At 48.0% G+C, this 18,443-nt stretch overlaps 1 protein-coding gene and 1 long non-coding RNA gene across 2 annotated transcripts in view; both read right to left on the reverse strand.

Annotated features, from left to right (window-relative positions):
• Nucleotides 1–1,276, reverse strand: part of LOC139155164 (vomeronasal type-2 receptor 26-like) — a 14,806-nt gene extending 13,530 nt beyond the window's left edge. The window contains exon 1 of the mRNA XM_070730247.1: nucleotides 1,262–1,276. Coding sequence (XP_070586348.1) covers nucleotides 1,262–1,276 — 15 coding nt within the window. The remainder of the gene's footprint in view (nucleotides 1–1,261) is intronic.
• Nucleotides 1–18,443, reverse strand: part of LOC139155162 (uncharacterized) — a 160,742-nt gene that overhangs the window by 120,998 nt on the left and 21,301 nt on the right. The gene's annotated exons all lie outside the window — the stretch shown is intronic.

Consider the following 18,443-nt stretch of genomic DNA (forward strand, 5'->3'; position numbering starts at 1 on the left):
CTGCAAGCCCAGCCGAGCGACGCCTCTGGTCTGGGCGAAGGCAGTGGGCAGGCCCCGCCGCAGCAGTCCCCGCGGGCACCGCGCGCCATGGGCCGGCCAGGCCGCCGGCCAACAAAGGGGCTCCCTCGCCTCCCTCGGGCAGGTTTACAAAGGCAGCGCGGCAACTTGGAGACCGGCACGCCCCGCAGCCCTCGCCTCGCCGCCCCCGCCTGGCCGGCACTCCGGCTACCCCGGCTGAGGAAGAACCGAGTAGCCCCCGCCCTCCCCCGCCCGGCTCCCTTCAGCCCCCCGGGGCCAAGCGGGCGGGGACGGGCGGGACTTCGCCTGTCTCCGCTGCCCGCATCGCCCCTCCGGCGGGCCGGCCCTCCCCCGCCCGCCTCTGCTGCAGCCGCCGCCGCCTCCCCGACTGGCACAAAAGGGCCCCCGCCCGCCCCGCCCCGAAGCTTACCTTGCGAGTTTTTGGCTGCGGGGGGAGAAGTAGGACTTTCCTAACTCCCTCCCCCCGCTCGCCGTTTGCTGCTCGCCCGTTCACCTGCCCGCCATCAGGACCGCCGCGCACTAACTTGATGACGGCCATGCCGTCCCAGATCGTGGGGAGGGGAGCTCTTCTCCAGCCAGGGGACGGCGAGGCCCTCCCAATGCTTGCCCGCCGCCCAGGCCCCCGCGCTTGGAGCCGGAGTGAGGCCACTTCCGCCTCCGGATGAAGGAATCTCCTCGGTGGCGGGATCGGAGCGGTGGTGGGTTCAAGGGACCAAGAGCCGGTCCTTTTCGGGGCTGCGTTGCAGCCTCTGAGGCCACTTCCGCCTCCGGACGAAGGAATCTCCTCGGTGGGCGGCATCGGAGGATGCAGCAACGCAACCCCGAAAAGGACCGGCTCTTGGTCCCTTGAACCCACCACCGCTCCGATCCCGCCACCGAGGAGATTCCTTCATCCGGAGGCGGAAGTGGCCTCAGAGGCTGCAACGCAACCCCGAAAAGGACCGGCTCTTGGTCCCTTGAACCCACCACCGCTCTGATCCCGCCACCGAGGAGATTCCTTCATCCGGAGGCGGAAGTGGCCTCAGAGGCTGCAACGCAACCCCGAAAAGGACCGGCTCTTGGTCCCTTGAACCCACCACCGCTCCGATCCCGCCACCGAGGAGATTCCTTCATCCGGAGGCGGAAGTGGCCTCACTCCGGCTCCAAGCGCGGGGCCTGGGCGGCGGGCAAGCATTGGGAGGGCCTCGCCGTCCCCTGGCTGGAGAAGAGCTCCCCTCCCTACGATCTGGGACGGCATGGCCGTCATCAAGTTAGTGCGCGGCGGTCCTGATGGCGGGCAGGTGAACGGGCGAGCAGCAAACGGCGAGCGGGGGGAGGGAGTTAGGAAAGTCCTACTTCTCCCCCCGCAGCCAAAAACTCGCAAGGTAAGCTTCGGGGCGGGGCGGGCGGGGCCCTTTTGTGCCAGTCGGAGAGGCGGCGGCGGCTGCAGCAGAGGCGGGCGGGGGAGGCCGGCCCGCCGGAGGGGCGATGCGGGCGGCGGAGACAGGCGAAGTCCCGCCCGCCCCCCCGCCGCTTGGCCCCGGGGGGCTGAAGGGAGCCGGGCGGGGGAGGGCGGGGGCTACTCGGTTCTTCCTCAGCCGGGGGTAGCCGGAGCGCCGGCCAGGCGGGGGGCGGGCGAGGCGAGGGCTGCGGGGCGTGCCGGGCTCCAAGTTGCCGCGCTGCCTTTGTAAACCTGCCCGAGGGAGGCGAGGGAGCCCCTTTGTTGGCCGGCGGCCTAGCCGGCCCTTGGCGCGCGGTGCCCGCGGGGACTGCTGCGGCGGGGCCTGCCCACTGCCTTCGCCCAGACCAGAGGCGTCGCGTCCTGATGGCGGGCAGGTGAACGGGCGAGCAGCAAACAGCGGGTGGGCGGGTGAATGGGCGAGCAGCAAACAGCGGGTGGGCGGGTGAATGGGCGAGCAGCAAACGGCGGACGGGCAGGTGAATGGGCGAGCAGCAAACAGCGGGTGGGCAGGTGAATGGGCGAGCAGCAAACAGCGGGTGGGCGGGTGAATGGGCGAGCAGCAAACGGCGGACGGGCGGGTGAATGGGCGAGCAGCAAACGGCGGACGGGTGGGTGAACGGGCAAGCGGAGCGGCCGGGTGAATGGCAAGCGGCAAGCGGCAGCCGGGCGGCGGGCGGGCGGGTGAACGGCAAGCGGTAAGCGGCAAGCGATCTTGGGGTTTCCCCTTTGCCTGGGCAGCGGGAAGACCAAGGGAAGGTTCCTTCGGCCGCCCAACAGCTGATCTGCTCGTAGCGCGGCAGCAGCGAGGAGCCGAAGATGAGGTTTCCCCGTTGCCCAGGCAAAGGGGAAACCCCATCTTCGGCTCCTCGCTGCTGCCGCGCTACCGAGCAGATCAGCTGTTGGGCGGCTGAAGGAACCTTCCCTTGGTCTTCCCCACCGCCCACACGCAAACTTCACCATCTGCGCATGTGCAGCCATGAAAAAATGGCCGCACATGCGCAGATGGTGTTTTTTACTTCCGCACCGCTATATCGCGAAAAATCGAGTTTCGCGAGGGGTCTTGGAACGGAACCCTCGCGAAACTCGAGGGATCACTGTACTCAGTCGGCATTCAATATGTTAAACTAATTGTGGTAAATTAGAGGTGGTACAGTAATATTATTCACAATGTGTATAGTTTTTAAATTTATTCTTTTCATTTATTACACAATATTGATAAATTATTTGTTTTAATAATTTAAACAATGTCTAACTACACATCGTTCTAATATATTTATGAGGAGCAGGTTGGATGTATTAAAATGCAATATTTTGGATTTGATCTGACCCCAAATATGATACAGCATTTTCATTGCTTTTCAGATCAGATATTTAAGTGCTTCAGAGGCTGAGTGATAAAAGCAAATTCCCCTTTTTCCACACCGACATCAAAGAAGGGACCCAGTACCCAGCCACTGTCCAACTGCTGCTCCTCCATTTCAGATGGACCCTGATGGCCTCTTGCTCAGACCACCAGAGAAGGGGGAGAATTCATGAGGACTTTCCCTCCTGTGCTTGTCAGGAATGGAATTTGTGTGGTTCTATCACAACTATTCTCACCAACAGATATACAGCCTATCTCAGGGATGCCCTCTCTAAGTGGAGACAAATCAATGTCTTTGTTCTCTCACGGAATATGATTCCCTTTGGGACAGAATTCTTCCTTTCCATTTAACATTTCGGCTCTTGCCGGACTCATTGAAGGAAAAGTCTGGATCCTCACAACTTTTGCAGATTATTCAATAAACAAGCGCAGACTTCTCAAATACATCCACAGTATTTGAAGTTTGGTTATGTGCTCAAAAGAAGGCCAAAAGATGAAGCCTTTGAACTCCATTTCTTTGTGGAAGAAAACTTTCAAGATCTTTATTTTCTCTGTTCTCTTTCAAAGAATGTCTTTCTGTCAAAGGCCGCAGAAGATGCACCCAGAAAGCCCCACTGAAGACCCGGAGGAAAAGGAACAGAAGAGGGATCAGAATCACTATTACGTTTACAGCCTCATGAAGACTCTGGCCCATGTCTTGAATGCCGCCTATTCTCCCAGATCGAGGAGGAGAAGGACGGAGGGAGAAAAGAGGTCGGGGTCTCCAAGGCTGCAGCCGTGTGAGGTAGGGGGTCCCGATAGGGATCCATGGATCTCAGATCCTTTGGAGGAGGAATCCCGAGAAGGAGGGGAACCACCTCAACAGATCTGCCCAATTCAATTACTCAGGGAATAATGGTTCCAAAGCAGTGTGTGTGTGTGTGTGTTTCCCAAGTATTTTACAACCACTCTGTGGGTGTGGCTTATTTTGTGGCTGTGGCTTGATGGTCATGTGATTGGGTGGGAGTGGCTTACTAGCCATGTGACCAGGTGGGGGGTGGCTTCATGGTCATGTGATTCAGCAGGTGATGCTTGGTGGTCATGTCATGGAACAATTAAAAATAATAGGATTTTTCTCTTTCTCTCTTTATTTTTCTTTCTTATCTATTTCTTCCTTGTTTCCTTCCTTCCTTCCTTTCTTCCCCCTTTCTTTCTTTACCTCCATACCTCCCACCTATCCACCCAACCAACCTCCGTCTTCAACGCATTTCTTCCTTCCTCCCTTTCTCCCTCCCTCCTTCCTTTCTTTCTTTCTCTTTTCCTCTTTTTTACTCTCCCTCCCTCCCACCCATCCAACTTCCTCCATCCCTCCCTCTTGCTTCCCTCCTTCCATCCATCCTTCCCTCCTTTCTTTCTCTTTTCCTCTTTCTTACTCTCCCTCCCTCCCACCCACCCAACTTCCTCCATCCATCCATCCTTCCTCCCTTCCTCCCTCTTGCTTCCCTCCTTCCTTCCTTTCTTTCCCTTTTCCTCTTTCTTACTCTCCCTCCCTCCCACTCACCCAACTTCCTCCATCCATCCATCCTTCCTCCCTTCCTCCCTCTTGCTTCCCTCATTCCTTCCTTTCTTTCTCTTTCTCTTTCCCTCTTTCTTACTCCTCCTCCCGCCCACCCACCCATCCAACTTCCTCCATCCTTCCTTCCTTCCTTCCATTCTTCCTTCCTTCCTTCCTCTTTTCTTTCTTTCTTTCTTTCCCTCACTCCCGATTACCCACCCAACTTTCCCCTTCCTTCCTTCCTTCCTTCATCTCTCCCTCCTTTCTTTCTCTTTCTCTTTCCCTTTCTTACTTTCCCTCCCTCCCATCCAACTTCTTTCCTCCTTCCTTCCTTCCTTCCTTCGTTCTTTCGTCCAACCCTCCCTCACTTCACTTTCCTTCATTCCTTTTCTTTTTTTCTTTCTTTCTCTCTCCCTCCCTCCCTCCTTTCTTTCTTTCTTCTCTTTCTCTCCCTCCCTCCCTCCCACCCACCCAAACCTCCTCTTCAGTCCTTCCTCCTTCCACTCCCCCCTCCCCCTCCCCCTCCCTCCCCTTTCTTTCTTTTTTCTTTCTTTCTTTCTCTCCCCCTCTCTTTTTCTCTCCATTCCTTCCACCCTCCCACTCAACTTCTCCTTCCTTCCTTCCTCCTTCCCTCCATCCCTGCCTCCTTCCCCCTGCCTCCCTCTTCCTCCATTCCTTCCTTCCTTTCTCTTTCTCTTCCCCCTTTCTTTTTTCGCTCCCTCACTACCACCCACCCAAACTTCCTCCTCAGTCCTTCCGCCCTCCACTCCCTCCCTCCTCCCCTACCCTCCCCCTTTCTTTCTTTATCTTTCTCTCCCCCCTCTTTCTTTCTTTCTGTCCATTCCTTCCACCCACCCACTCAATTTCTTCTTCCTTCCTTCCTCCTTCCCTCCCTCCATGCCTCCTTCCCCCTCCCTCCCTCCATCTCTCTTTCTCTCCTACCGTTACTTCCTTCCTCTTTCTCTCCCCCTTTCTTTCTTTCTTTCTTTCTTTCTTAACCTCCCTCACTGCCACCCACCCAAACTTCCTCCTTAGTCCTTCCGCCCTCCACTCCCTCCCTCCCCATCCCTCCCCTTTCTTTCTTTCTCTCTCTCTTTCTTTATTTTTCTTTCTTTATCTTTCTCTCCCCCTATTTCTTTCCTTCCCTCCTTCTTGCCCACCCACCCACCCACACAAACTTCCTCCTCGGTCCTTCCTTCCTCCTCTCTCTCTCTCCCTCTCTTTCTTTCTTTCCCTCCCACGCTCCCACCAACCCAACCACCCAAACCTCCTCAGATCTTCCTCCCTCCCTCCTCTCTATTTCTGTCTTTTTTTCCCTCCCTCCCACTCAATCTTCCTTCTCACTCTTTCCTTCATTGTTTCCTCCCTCCCTCTTTCTTTCTTTCCTTCCTTTCTCTTTCTTTCTTTCACCCCATTCCTTTCACCCACCCACTCAACTTCTCCTTCCTTCCTCCCCCCTCCCTGCCTCCTTCCCCCTCTCTCCCTCCCTTTCTTTCTCTCCCTCTGTTCCTTCCTTTCTCTTTCTCTCCTCCCTCTTTCTTTCTTCCCTCCCTCACTGCCACCCACTCAAACTTCCTCCTCAGTCCTTTCGCTGTCCACTCGCTCCCTCTTTCTTTCTTTCTTTCCTTCCTTCCTTTCTCTTTCTTTCTTTCTCTCCATTCCTTCCACCCACTCAACTTCTCCTTCCTTCCTTCCTCCTTCCCTCGCTCCCTGCGTCCTTCCCCCCTCCCTCCCTCTTTCTTTCTCTCCCACTTTTCCTTCCTTCTTCTTTCTCTCCCCCCTTTCTTTCTTTCTCTCCCTCACTGCCACCCACTCAAACTTTCTCCTCAGTCCTTCCGCCCTCCACTCCCTCCCTTTTTTTCTTTCTTTCTTTCTCTTACTTTCCCCATCTTTCTTTCTATCCCTACTTCTGCACATGCTCAGAAAAAGAAAAAATTAAAGAAATCCCCCCAAAATCAAAAAATATTCAGAAAAAAAATTGGGGGAAAAATGCCAGCCCCCAGGGACCAGTACCAGGCCAGTGACCATCATGAGTGGGCCGAAAAACAGAAGGAAAAACATTTAAATTAATTTTTTTTAAAGCCACCAAAAACAAAATGGTGACACATGTGCAGTGCTGGAAACCTGGCTTCTGTGCATGCACAGAAGAAGGAAAAAAAATAAAGAAATCCCAAAATCAAAAAGACATTCAAAACAATTTTGGGGGAAATGGCAACCCCTGGGGACCAGTACGAGGCCAGTACGAGGCTACCATTGTGACTGGACTGGACTGGACTGGACCGGTAGGAATCTGCCCCTGTTCCAAAGACTAGATACCATGGCATTTTGATATTAAACACTGTTAATTTGAAAATGCTGTATAGGATTGTGATTAGCATTGTGGAATTTGACCTTTATAAATTAGGAGGAGGCCCCTGAGACCAACTAGCCCAACCCCTCCTCTCTGCAGCAATCCCAGTTAAAGCTTCTCTGACTGATGGTGGCTCTGTCTTTGCATTCAGAGAATCCACGAAGGGGAGACTGAACTTCTCTGTTTTCCTGGCTCAGCTCTAAAAGAGCTCATCCTTTTAGGATACTTTTCTCTCTCGTTCAACTGAAGTCTCCTCTCCTGTAACTCAGTTCATTTTCCCATGTGTGACACCCTGGAGTAACAATGAGCAGATCTTAGGCTGGTGTGTGACGTGTGTCAGTGATCGGAAGAGGGCTGCATCCTCCCCTCCTCAATCGAGAGATGGTGTCCGTTGGAAAAGGGGCTCCCAGACTCCTCCTGATCTTCAGCTCTCCTCCTTCTTGCCTTTCCTCAAGGCTATGAGAGGCTCCTTTGATCTCTTCCTTGCCTTACCGTATTTATTCATTCATTCATTCATTCATTCATTCATTTATTAGATTTGTATGACACCCCTCTCCGTAGACTCGGGGCAGCTCACAACAGCAATAGAACAATTCATAACAAATCTAATAATTTAAAAACATTTTAAAAACCCCATTATTAATCAGATACATACATACAAACATACCATACATAAATTGTATAGGCCCGGGGGAGATATCTCATTTCCCTCATGCCTGACGGCAAAGGTGGGTTTTAAGGAGTTTATGGAAAGCAAGGAGGGTGGGGGCAGTTCTAATCTCCGGGGGAGCTGGTTCCAGAGAGTCGGGACCGCCACAGATAAGGCTCTTCCCCTGGGACCTGCCAAACAACATTGTTGTCGACTGGGCCTGGAAAAGGCCAACTCTGTGGGACCTAATTGGTCACTGGGATTCGTGCGGCAGAAGGCGGTCCCGGAGATATTCTGGTCCGATGCCATGAAGGGCTTTATAGGTCATAACCAACACTTTGAATTGTGACCGGAAACTGATCGGCAACCAATGCAGACTGCGGAGTGTTGGTGTAACATGGGCATATCTGGGAAAGCCCATGATTGCTCTCGCAGCTGCATTCTGCACGATCTGAAATTTCCGAACACTTTTCAAAGGTAGCCCCATGTAGAGAGTGTTACAGTAGTTGAATCTCGAGGTGATGAGGGCATGAGTGACTGTGAGCAGTGACTCCCAGTCCAAATAGGGCTGCAACTGGTGCACCTGGCGAACCTGGGTGAACGCCCCCATTGCCACAGTTGATTTTTCGGAGTATAAGATGCACTCTCCCCCACACGGGACGGATTCCCATTCTGCACGGACACAAGCAAAATCTCGCTGGGACTCACACACGCAGCTCAACTTATGCTACCAATGTGCCATCCTTTTCCATACTTCCCAAAATGGCTCAGTTCATTGTATGAGATGCACCAACATTTCCACCCTCTTTTTTGGGGGAGAGGAAGTGCGTCTTATACTCCAAAAATATGGTATTTAGGAGGTGTAATGGTATCTGTGAATGACTGTAGGGATGAGGAGAAGAGAGGCTGCCTAGGGAAGGATCAGATCAGAGGGGAGAATCCTGCAGCTGCATAATGGGAAAGAAAGAAACTCAGGATCCTGGTTAACTTTTCAGGCTGAGAAAACAGTTGGTGGGAGATTTGTTCTTTCAGATTTGCAACATTGGGTTAATGTCACATTACCATCAAGTAGAATTGCTGCATCTGGAGGGGTTTTCCATCAGGATGACCAGGGAGAAGATTAGCCTGACACCTTTCTTCTTGATAAACCCCCATGCTTTCTGGGAATCTACCTGTGGTTTCTAAAGAGTTTATAAATCCTTTTTTTTCTCTCTGTTCATTTTACTTCTCATCTGCTCTAGAATCTTCTCTATAATTGACCAATTGTGTCAAATATATTTTCTCTATATTTTGTCAGTATATGAGTGACAAACTTTTTCATTCACTTTTGAACATAAGGGCAGTTTTATTTAACCATATTTGGAGATTAGACAATTATAGAAGAAAGACTGAATGTGGGATAAGAAACAATGTTTTCTGTATTTCAAATTCCTGGATGTTCCCATTCTAGTTTCATCCCTTTCTGGAGAAGAATGAATATTGGAATATTTCAGAAGATAAACTGTACTTGGACCAAAATGGAGAGATAAAAGCAGATCTGTTAATTGACAGCTTCTTGGTTCTCCCCAAGGGGGATGTCAAGAGAGAGACTCTGGCGTATTTTGAAAGAGGGAGATTTTCTATCGAACAAGATGCTCTTTCACGGCTAAAGTTGCTCAATAAGGTGGGAGAAATTTTGCCAGTTGGTGTCCTCTAATGGAGGTTCTTCAACAGACAGGACTTAAATGGAGCAGCTTTGCCATGTTTTATGGAAAGCTTTTGAGATCTTACTGGTCAGAGGTTTCTTTCTTCATCATAGTTTTATTCTACATTAAAAAAAATACTGAATGAAATAAAAGTTTCCTAAACCTTTTACAGTAAACTTTACTCTCAGATTTAATATGAATATATCCTCATACTTAAATCTTTTTTCTGCAATTCCACCCCATCAGATTTTATTAAATAGAAAAGTACTTTATTGTAATATTAAATTCCAAAACCAAAAGGGAGGAATTAAATGAAGAATCTGCCCGTTTTTATACCTCCTGCATCTGTTTAGAAGAAGTCAGAGATTTCATATTAACCTCAATGAAGACCAGAGGCTAATGGTCTCCTGCCATTTTTACCTACATTTTCTATAGATGGAGAGTCCTAACGTATTTCCTAACACATTCGCTTTTTTCTGCTCAGTCTCTTCCTGAGTCCAAATGTGTGGAAAGTTGTCATCCTGGATTTGTCAAGAGGGCTCGAGAAGGAGAGCCACTTTGCTGCTACGACTGTGTTCCTTGTCCGGAGGGGACCTTCTCCACTCAGGAAGGTGGGTGACACTGAGGAAAATGGGAGGCTTGGTGGAACTGGATCGATCCAGAACATTTCCATGAAAGTGCCAGTTAAAAGGCAGATTGAAGCAAACCTGTTTTTTTAACCTGCACAATTTCTTATCTAAAAGGAAGTAAAGCAAAAAGACTTTGAAGGAGGGCTGGGAAGAAACAGGAAGAGGGGGTGGCAGACTGGTCAAGCTTTACTAACAGCAGAGGAAATATCTCTTCTGCTTTTTAGTTTGGATAAGTGCTGCTAAGTTTACCTTTCTAGGACCATCTGAGATCTTTGAAACTTGATTAATTCTTTCAGGTCCACCTTCTGAAAGACCTTGCAATTCATTGTATATTGGCCTCCCCTTGAGGATCTCTGAGAAGGTCCATCATGTGGTGTTGTGGATAGTTTTGGGGTGAACTCCTTACACAAATATTCTGCCCGTCATATCGATCCATCAATCAATGAAAATAGAGCTGGGAGGGACCTTGGAGGTCTTCTAGTCCAGCCCCCTGCTCAAATAGGAGAACCTATACCAGTGATGGTGAACCTTTTTGGCACCAAGCGCCCAAACCAGAACATGCAGATACACATGCTGGAGCATTGGAAACTCAAAGACTAGCTGTTCAGCATGAACATGCCTGTTTTGGCCATTTTGGGGGGGAATTTTCTGGCTATTTCTGGCTGTTTTTCAGGTCATTTTTGGTCCGAAAAACCACCTGAAAACTGTCTTTTTTCTGGCTGTTTTCTGGACCATTTTCCAGGCTGTTTTCAGGCTGTTTCTCATTGCTCCACTGCCTGCACTGGAAATCAGAAGATCAGCTGGCAATGGCACAGATTCCCAGAGTGAGGGCTCTGCGTGCCACCTCTGACACCCGTGCCGTAGTTTGCCATCATGGATCTATATCATTTCAGACAAGTGACTGTCCGATATCTTCTTTAAAACCTCCAATATTGAAGGACAGAAAACCTCTGGAGGCCAGCTGTTCCACTGGTTAATTGTTCTCACTGTTAGGAAGTTTTTCCTTAATTAAAAATTGCTTCCAGATGTTATTGGATACTCTAGGCATTCTCCAAGTCCCTTTAACTTCCATGGGGCAGGACTCAGGATGTTTGGCTAAAAGATTAAACAATTCATCATTAACCTCTAATAATGTAGGTTCCTATGAAGATTCTACACACTACACAGAAAATAATTAATATCGTATGAGTCCCCTCAACTTCATATACCTAGCTACATTTTTAAAAATACCCTTCTTAGCTTTTTTTAAAGAAATAGTTCAGAAATACTTATTGGAAAATTTTCCTGGAATTAGGTGTTGTCCAAAAAAATATTAATTGTAATGTAAAAAATCTATAAAAGAAATATTGCTTTTTATTTTTTAGATACTAAAAAATGCACCAATTGTCCAGATGATAAATATCCTAATGAGCGCAGAGTCCAATGTATCCCCAAAGTTATAACCTTCCTGTCTTATGAAGACTTTCTGGGCATCATTCTGGTATCTTTTGCCCTACTGTTGTTCTTAATCACAGACCTTGTTTTAATCATCTTCATTAAATACCGAGAAACCCCCATTGTCAAAGCCAACAACCGGGACCTCTCCTACATCCTCCTGGTCTCCCTCCTGCTTTGCTTCTTGTCTTCCTCTCTCTTCATTGGTCAACCAAGAAAAGCCACCTGCCTTCTCCGACAGACAGTTTTCAGCATCATTTTCTCAGTTGCCGTTTCTTCTCTATTGGCCAAAACCATCACAGTGGTGCTGGCTTTTCTGGCCACAAAGCCAGGAAACCAAATGAAGAGATGGTTGGGGAAGAGTTTGACCAACTCCATCATCCTTTCTTCTTCTGCTGTCCAAATTGTCATCTGCTCCATCTGGTTGGCAGTTTCTCCCCCCTTCCCTGAATCTGATCTCCACTCCCAGCATGGAGAGATCATCCTGCAATGCAACGAAGGGGCTGTTGTCATGTTCTACGTCATCCTCAGCTACATGGGCTTCCTGGCTGTCATCTGCTTCACAGTGGCTTTCTTGGCCAGGAATCTGCCTGGGGCCTTCAACGAAGCCAAGCTGATCACCTTCAGCATGCTGGTCTTCTGCAGTGTCTGGGTTACTTTTGTGCCCACCTACCTGAGCACCAAAGGGAAATACATGGTGGCTGTTCAGGTCTTCTCCATCCTGGCCTCCAGTGCTGGTTTGCTGGGCTGCATCTTCATCCCCAAGTGCTATATTATCCTTCTGAGGCCAGACTTGAACACAAAGGAGCATCTCACAGCCAGAACAAATGTAAAAGCATGATATATAACAGCATTGTGATATTGGAAAAATGGTTAACATGACTTTTATTTATTTCCATTTAAATAGTATGCAAGAGTCAGAAAAACAAATCTACATGATCTCTTGCTATACAGATCTTTGTAAAATGTTAGAGGAATTCAGCTATTCACCAACACTACTTAATGTGAAAGCTTATGGAAAATACTGTGTGCACTCTTTCCTATTGACAGCTGCTAAAAGTCTTTGTGAGAGAGAATGAATAGGAAAAGAGGTCAGGACGAAGCTGTTGGGACCAAGTATCAGCTTGGTTCCTTGATACTCTCTGTGAGAATTCGAGAATTGTGTGAAATGCCCTGTTTGATCGGTTCTCAGCTTGGAAAGGAAATCTTCATCCCTCTTATAGAACTCTTTTTAAAAAAGTTTTTATTTATTTTTATATAATTCTTTCTATATTTCCTGATAAAATATTGTAGAAAGTGTTCAGCAGAACAGCTGTTTGAGATTTCTGTTTGAGATTATTATTATTATTGTTTCTGTGCTTCGCAATAAAATAGAAAAAATAAAGTAAATTTTAAAAATAAAGTTTGTAATGAAATTTCCACTGTGTTTTTTTCCCTTTCAAGCAGAGAAATAAAATAGTAATTTTCAGGCCCTTTAATTTTCCACTCTACAATTTCTGCCTAAAGCATTTTCTCTGCTCCTCTTATAAGTTTGTCTTGTCTGTGAAGGGCTGGAGAAGATGCCCAGAGAAAAAGGACCTTGAGAAGGAGATTGAAGGGATCCTGTCTAAAGGCAGGTCACAAAAGTTCAGTGCTGCATAATATTCATCCAGGTCCAAAAAAGGGATGAATCAGGATGGGAACCAGTGGTGGGATTCAAGTAATTTAACAATCTATTCTCTGCCCTAAAGATTTCTTCTAACAACCAGTTTGTCAAACTGCTCAGAAAGTTACCAACCAGTTCTCCCCAAGTGGTGCAAACTGGATGAATCTCACCACTGGTGGGAACATATAGATTTCTGGAAGAGGCTCCCATGGAAACTGTTCTGCTCTCCAACCACACAGATTGCTGATCAAATGGGAATAAATGTTTAGGTCTCAGAATGGCGCCTAATAGCGAATGGAATCCTTTGCAACTTCCATTTTAAGGAAATAAGAAAAGCGCTGATGGATCAGAGGAAGGTCAGTCCAAGATGCACAGTGACCACACAAATACTTCTGGTTCTCCCACAAGCAGAAGGTGGAGACTTATGGCTTTGCCCCACATGGAACAGACATTTTCCCTCGATTTCACTTTCCTCCATCTCACCACACAGGATTGTACACTCAGCCATCTTACATTCTAGGAATCCCCAACTCTGGTATCCCACATTAATCTGAGAATTTTTTTGTAACTTTCATACTCCCAATCAAAAAGCACTAAGGCGGGACTGGAACTCAGGAGTCTCCTGTTGATTGGTCCAAAGTAATCCAGGATATCCATATGCTAAGGGAGGATTAGAACTCTGAGTCAGATGAATTCATGACTAAGTGAGGGTTAGACATTAAAGCACCCCAAAGCGATCAAGGTGGGTGAGGATGAACGAAGGGGGAACAAAGAGGATTCTTAAATTAAGGGCCGTGCATAAGTGCGCCAGTGTGCCTTCCGTCCCCTGTCCAATTGTCTCTCCTTATCTCATTTATCTTTTCTTCCTTTCAATTTGGTTAACCTATACTTTTATATCTTTTCTTCTATTCTTTTCTTTATTTATATTATTACATATCTATTCTCTTCAATGTGTATTATGTACTGGACTAAATAAATAAATAAATAAATAAATAAATAAATAAATAAATAAATAAATAAATAAATAAATAAATAAATAAAATTAGGTAGATCGAGTAATGAAATTATTTTTTTACCGGGTGTGTTTGTGTGGAGATGTTTTTGCTTGAAGAGTTTGGTTGGTTGGGTCGTGTTTATTGTGCTCTCACCTGGGTTTGTTTTCAAGAACATCCGAGCAAGGTAGCTTCCTTTCCCTTCCCTTCCTTTCTCTCTTCCTCCTTTCCTTTCCTTTCTGTGGAGACAGAATAGCGCCCACTAGTGGCCGGCAAACCACACTAGATATATGCGACATTCTGTGATAAGCTCTCTGACCTCTATGATCCTTTGTCTACGTTACTTTCTGTAAGCACCAGATCAACACTTAGGCTGATACATGACATTCCATACATTTCTCCCTCATGCTTCCTTATCAGTTGCAAGCAGCTCTGGAGGAGACCTCCATAAAGCACGTAGGCAATGGCTTTAAGGAACAACATCAATTGATCATTCACTGTCCAAGAGGTAAACACGAGGCAACCCATGCATTGGACCAGCCAATAAGATTCTGTATTCTCTAATATCCAATTAGATGTAACTTGATGACTAATGGTACTGGATGATAATAAAAAGGAAGGGCCAGGCTTTGTCCTGGAGGAGTGCCTTCTCAGATGATACGATTCTTGCCTCCTGCCTTCTTATTGACGACATTTTCCTTTTCTTTCCTTTATTTATTTATTATTTTATTTATTATTTAGATTTGTATGCCGCCCCTCTCCGCAGACTCGGGGTGGCATTATTTATTTATTTATTTATTTATTCATCAAACAAGTATAGTATTATAGTACATATTAACATAACATAAGTAGAACGTAGTAATAGAAAGGATAATCAGACAGTAGGACAGGGACATTAGGCACAAAAGTACACTTATGCACGCCCCTTACAGACCTCTTAGAAAAGGGGAGAGGTCAATTGTAGATAATGTAAGGTTGAAGATTTTGGGGTTGGGGGAAGCAACAACAGAGTCAGGTAATGAGTTCCAGGCAGTGACCACTCTATTCCTTTCCTTTCCCTTTCTTTCTTTTCCCTTTTCCTTCTCCTCTTTATTCCACTCTTTTTCTCCCACCCTCTTCCCCCTTTTTTGTTTCTTTGCTACCTTTATTTTCTATTTTATGCGATGATAATAATAAAAAATAATCAAGGACCACTTTATTTTGTTTCAGGACCGCTTCTTATTCCACAGCTAGAATATGCAAAATTTCGCTGGGGAAAAACAGGCAAAATTTCTTCCTGACCCACAAAGGGGGTGGGGGTGTTTCCTGCAAATCTTGGGTTGTGGGGTGGAGAATTGGAAGGAGCCGGTTCCTTTAGATGTTCTGGGCAAGAGAGACGCCTGTTTCCATGAAGGAAATTGGGTTTGTCTCCCATAAAGCGAAGCTGCGCCTTTCCCAAGAGAGCCAAACTCAAGGAGGGGGAGGGTGGGGGGAGGATCTGGCTGATCTAGGAGGGATCCCTGAAGATCCCCTCTGCGTCCTCCAGATTCCCTTTGGATTGGGGGGTGTTTGTGACCTCCAAGTCCTCACTGGCTGAGGGGCTTCCCCCTCCCCCCATCATTCAGTGCAATAACTTTTTCTTTGGCAGAATCTTCATCTGGGAAATGACACAGGTGTTTGTGTCTCTGTGTTGGTTTGATTGTGTATGTGTGTCTCTGTGTCCAGCCAGTCGCTTCCAGCAGTCCGCAGAGGTCTGGTGTCCTTGATCGCTTTGGAGTGCTTTTCGTCCGCCCTTGGTAGTTATCACCTACCTTCATCCTCTCTTTCTCTCCCTCTCCCACTCACCCTCCTTCCCTCCCTCTCACTGTTTTTCTTTCTCTCTTCATTCCTTCTTCTCTTTTTCCCCTTTCTCTCTCTCTCTCCCTTCTTCCCTTTCTTTCTCTTTTCTTTCCTCTTTCTTTCTCTCTCTCCCACTCTCCCTCTCTCTCTCTGCCACACACAAACACACACACTCACAATTAGCAACCTGTGGGGGGATAATTTGGGGGGGGGCGACCAAATCTACAAGTCCCCTTTTCTTGTCGGTCAGTCAGAGAAGCGAGGCAGGTGGAAGGGAAGGTCCTTCTGCAAAAAAAAAAAAAAAGTTGCAGAGCGGTTGTAGTCAAACCGGACTCTGGACTGAAAAGCAGAGAGGGAGGGAGGGAGGCTGACCCCTCCCCTTTCTTCTCCTAAAAAGCTCATACACACAGAGGTGGGGGGGAGAGGGAGGGAGCATATAAAACACAAGGAACAAAGAACGGGGTGGGAGGGGATCTAATTTTGTTTTAGAATCGCTGAACTAGAACAGATTCTATGAAGTTGAGAAGTTGTCTGGAGCCCTTTCCATCCGGGGGGAAAAGAAAGGCTGACTCCAACTCCAACTTCCCCCAAATCTCCTGGACCACAAAACCCATCACTCACTCTTCAGACCTCCCCCTCCCTGGGAAATCCAGCACTCCTTTCTCACGGGGGTGGGAGGGGCAGTTAGGCCCTTTGAGCAGCATTTTCGGGACTCCACCACCAAGAGTCTCTGCCAAAGGGGAGACTCAGAAAAGCTCCCTGGTGACCCCCCTGCAGGTCCCCCCAAAGTCCCAAGTTGCCCCCCCAGCCCCTCCCCCCAGGGTTGGGCAACAAGTACCACGGCGGGTGCAGAAGCCGAATCTCACTGCCCCAGCCAGCAGCAACAGCACCCTGCACTAGGTGGGCACAGTGTGGTCTTTCTGGGCCCCCTTCCTGGAGGATTTCTTCCCACTGGTGGCTTCCGGGTGTGATTGACATGGTGCCTTTGCCACTGCAGCCGGCTGGCAGTGGCTGTGATCAATCCCACCTGGGAGCCCCCAGCAGGAAGAAGGTGGGCCCAGGCTGCCTGAGGTAAAGCCCCTGCCTTTCCCCCCTTCTTCCTTCCCTCATTCTCTCAGGGTGGGGGGAGATACAGCCCCAGAACAAGGAACCTTTTTGGCTGCAGGCAGGAAATCTTTCTCCCAAACTCCTTCAGAAATGAGTCTTTAGCCTGCGCAGCCTTCACAGAGCAAAAATGGAGAAGTGGTTGACAGAAATTACAGAGACAGAAATAGAATTTACCCCTAAAGGCTTCTTACTTGGAATCTGGAATAAAAAATATCCTAGACATATATTATATTTAGTCACACACATAATCACCACAACTAGAGTAGTTTATGCCCAGATCTGGAAAAATAAAAATATACCCTCAGAAGGTCAAATTATTGAAAAGGTATACAGATGTGCAGAATTGGATGAGATGACAAGGGATATTAAAGGAACAAAATAATAATAATAATAATAATAATAATAATTATTATTATTATTATTATTATTATTATTTATTAGACTTGTATGCCGCCCCTCTCCCAAGATTCGGAGCGGATAAAGATAATGAAACCATTAAAATATGGGAGAAAGTGGATTCAAAAAAGATATGAGATAGAATGTTAACTTCAGACTATAGATGTAGCGAAATATTTAACAACCTTTTCTTCAAATGGCTTATTGTAAATACATATGTATATACTCACTTTTTTTTCTATTTTAATATACAGTATTTCTTTTTGGATTGAAGTAAGTTTCCCACTTTCTGTGAAGACAAATGATAAGTGTATATTAAAAAACGGGCAATGATCTGTAAATAGAAGTTTTCTTTACGTACCAAAAACAATAAATAAAACATTAAAAAAGAAAAGAAAATGGAGAGAGATTCCTTGCAATGCAGCGTGCAGCCAAGAGGGCCGTTGTCTTGGTGCTGGGCCTTAACGTGCACTCTCTCCGCCCCTCCGCCCGAGAGGTTTCTGCTCAGCGGGGATGGCTGAAGCCGCGGCGGATGTTGCTGCTGCCGGCGCCTGCGGAAGCCCCTAGCGCCCCCTGCAGGCCAAGCTCAGCTGCGGGGAGAGCAGCGTCTCTCAGGACCGCTCTCAAAATGGCTGCCTGGCGCTTCGTTGGAGGAAGAGTAAGCGGAGCCCGGCGTGGGGGGAGTCCAGGCAAGGGTCCCTGCGAGGCTCCCCTCCCCAGGAAGAGTCCAGCTCAGTCGGCGTCCGCCTCTCTTCCCTCCCCCTCCAGTTTCAACTCCGGCTCTGTGGCTTCCAAACCCCCAGCCGGGCCAGCAGCCGATCTATGATTGCGCTTCCTTCTCTATGGTCAGTGGAAGCCTCCTCTTCTCTTCCCCCCCACTTCCTGCACCCCAACCATGATGAGGCCAAAGGTATTCTTTCCGGGGAAACGCAGACGCGCTCCTGGGCGGTGACTACTTCCGGCTACGATTTTTGCGCATGCGCAGAAAATTGAAGTGTGGGCGTACGCACTTCCCTCTCATCGTTCCAGTAAGGCCGCGAATGCCGATCCTAGGTAGAGGCAGATGTTGTGTGGTTGGAGGGTTGGACTAGGTGATCTGCAAGGTCCCTTCCAACTCTGTTGATGTGTTCATCTGAACCGGCTGAATTGCCTGGCCCCGCCCTGCCTCCCCCCTCCCCCCAGAAAACGACCTGTCTCAAGATCCCGTAGATCCCTTTGGCTCAGGCAGTGGGATTCCCCGCCGGTTCCCCCTCTGTGCCAAGCGAAGGAATCGTGGAAAGGCTGCTGAGCCCAGAACGGGGCTTCTTCAAAATTAGGAATTGTGAGCATCCAGAAAAGAGGAGGACCAATGGTAATAATGC

The sequence above is a fragment of the Erythrolamprus reginae genome (genome assembly GCF_031021105.1).
Source record: "Erythrolamprus reginae isolate rEryReg1 chromosome 13 unlocalized genomic scaffold, rEryReg1.hap1 SUPER_13_unloc_2, whole genome shotgun sequence".
Lineage (NCBI taxonomy): Eukaryota > Metazoa > Chordata > Lepidosauria > Squamata > Dipsadidae > Erythrolamprus > Erythrolamprus reginae.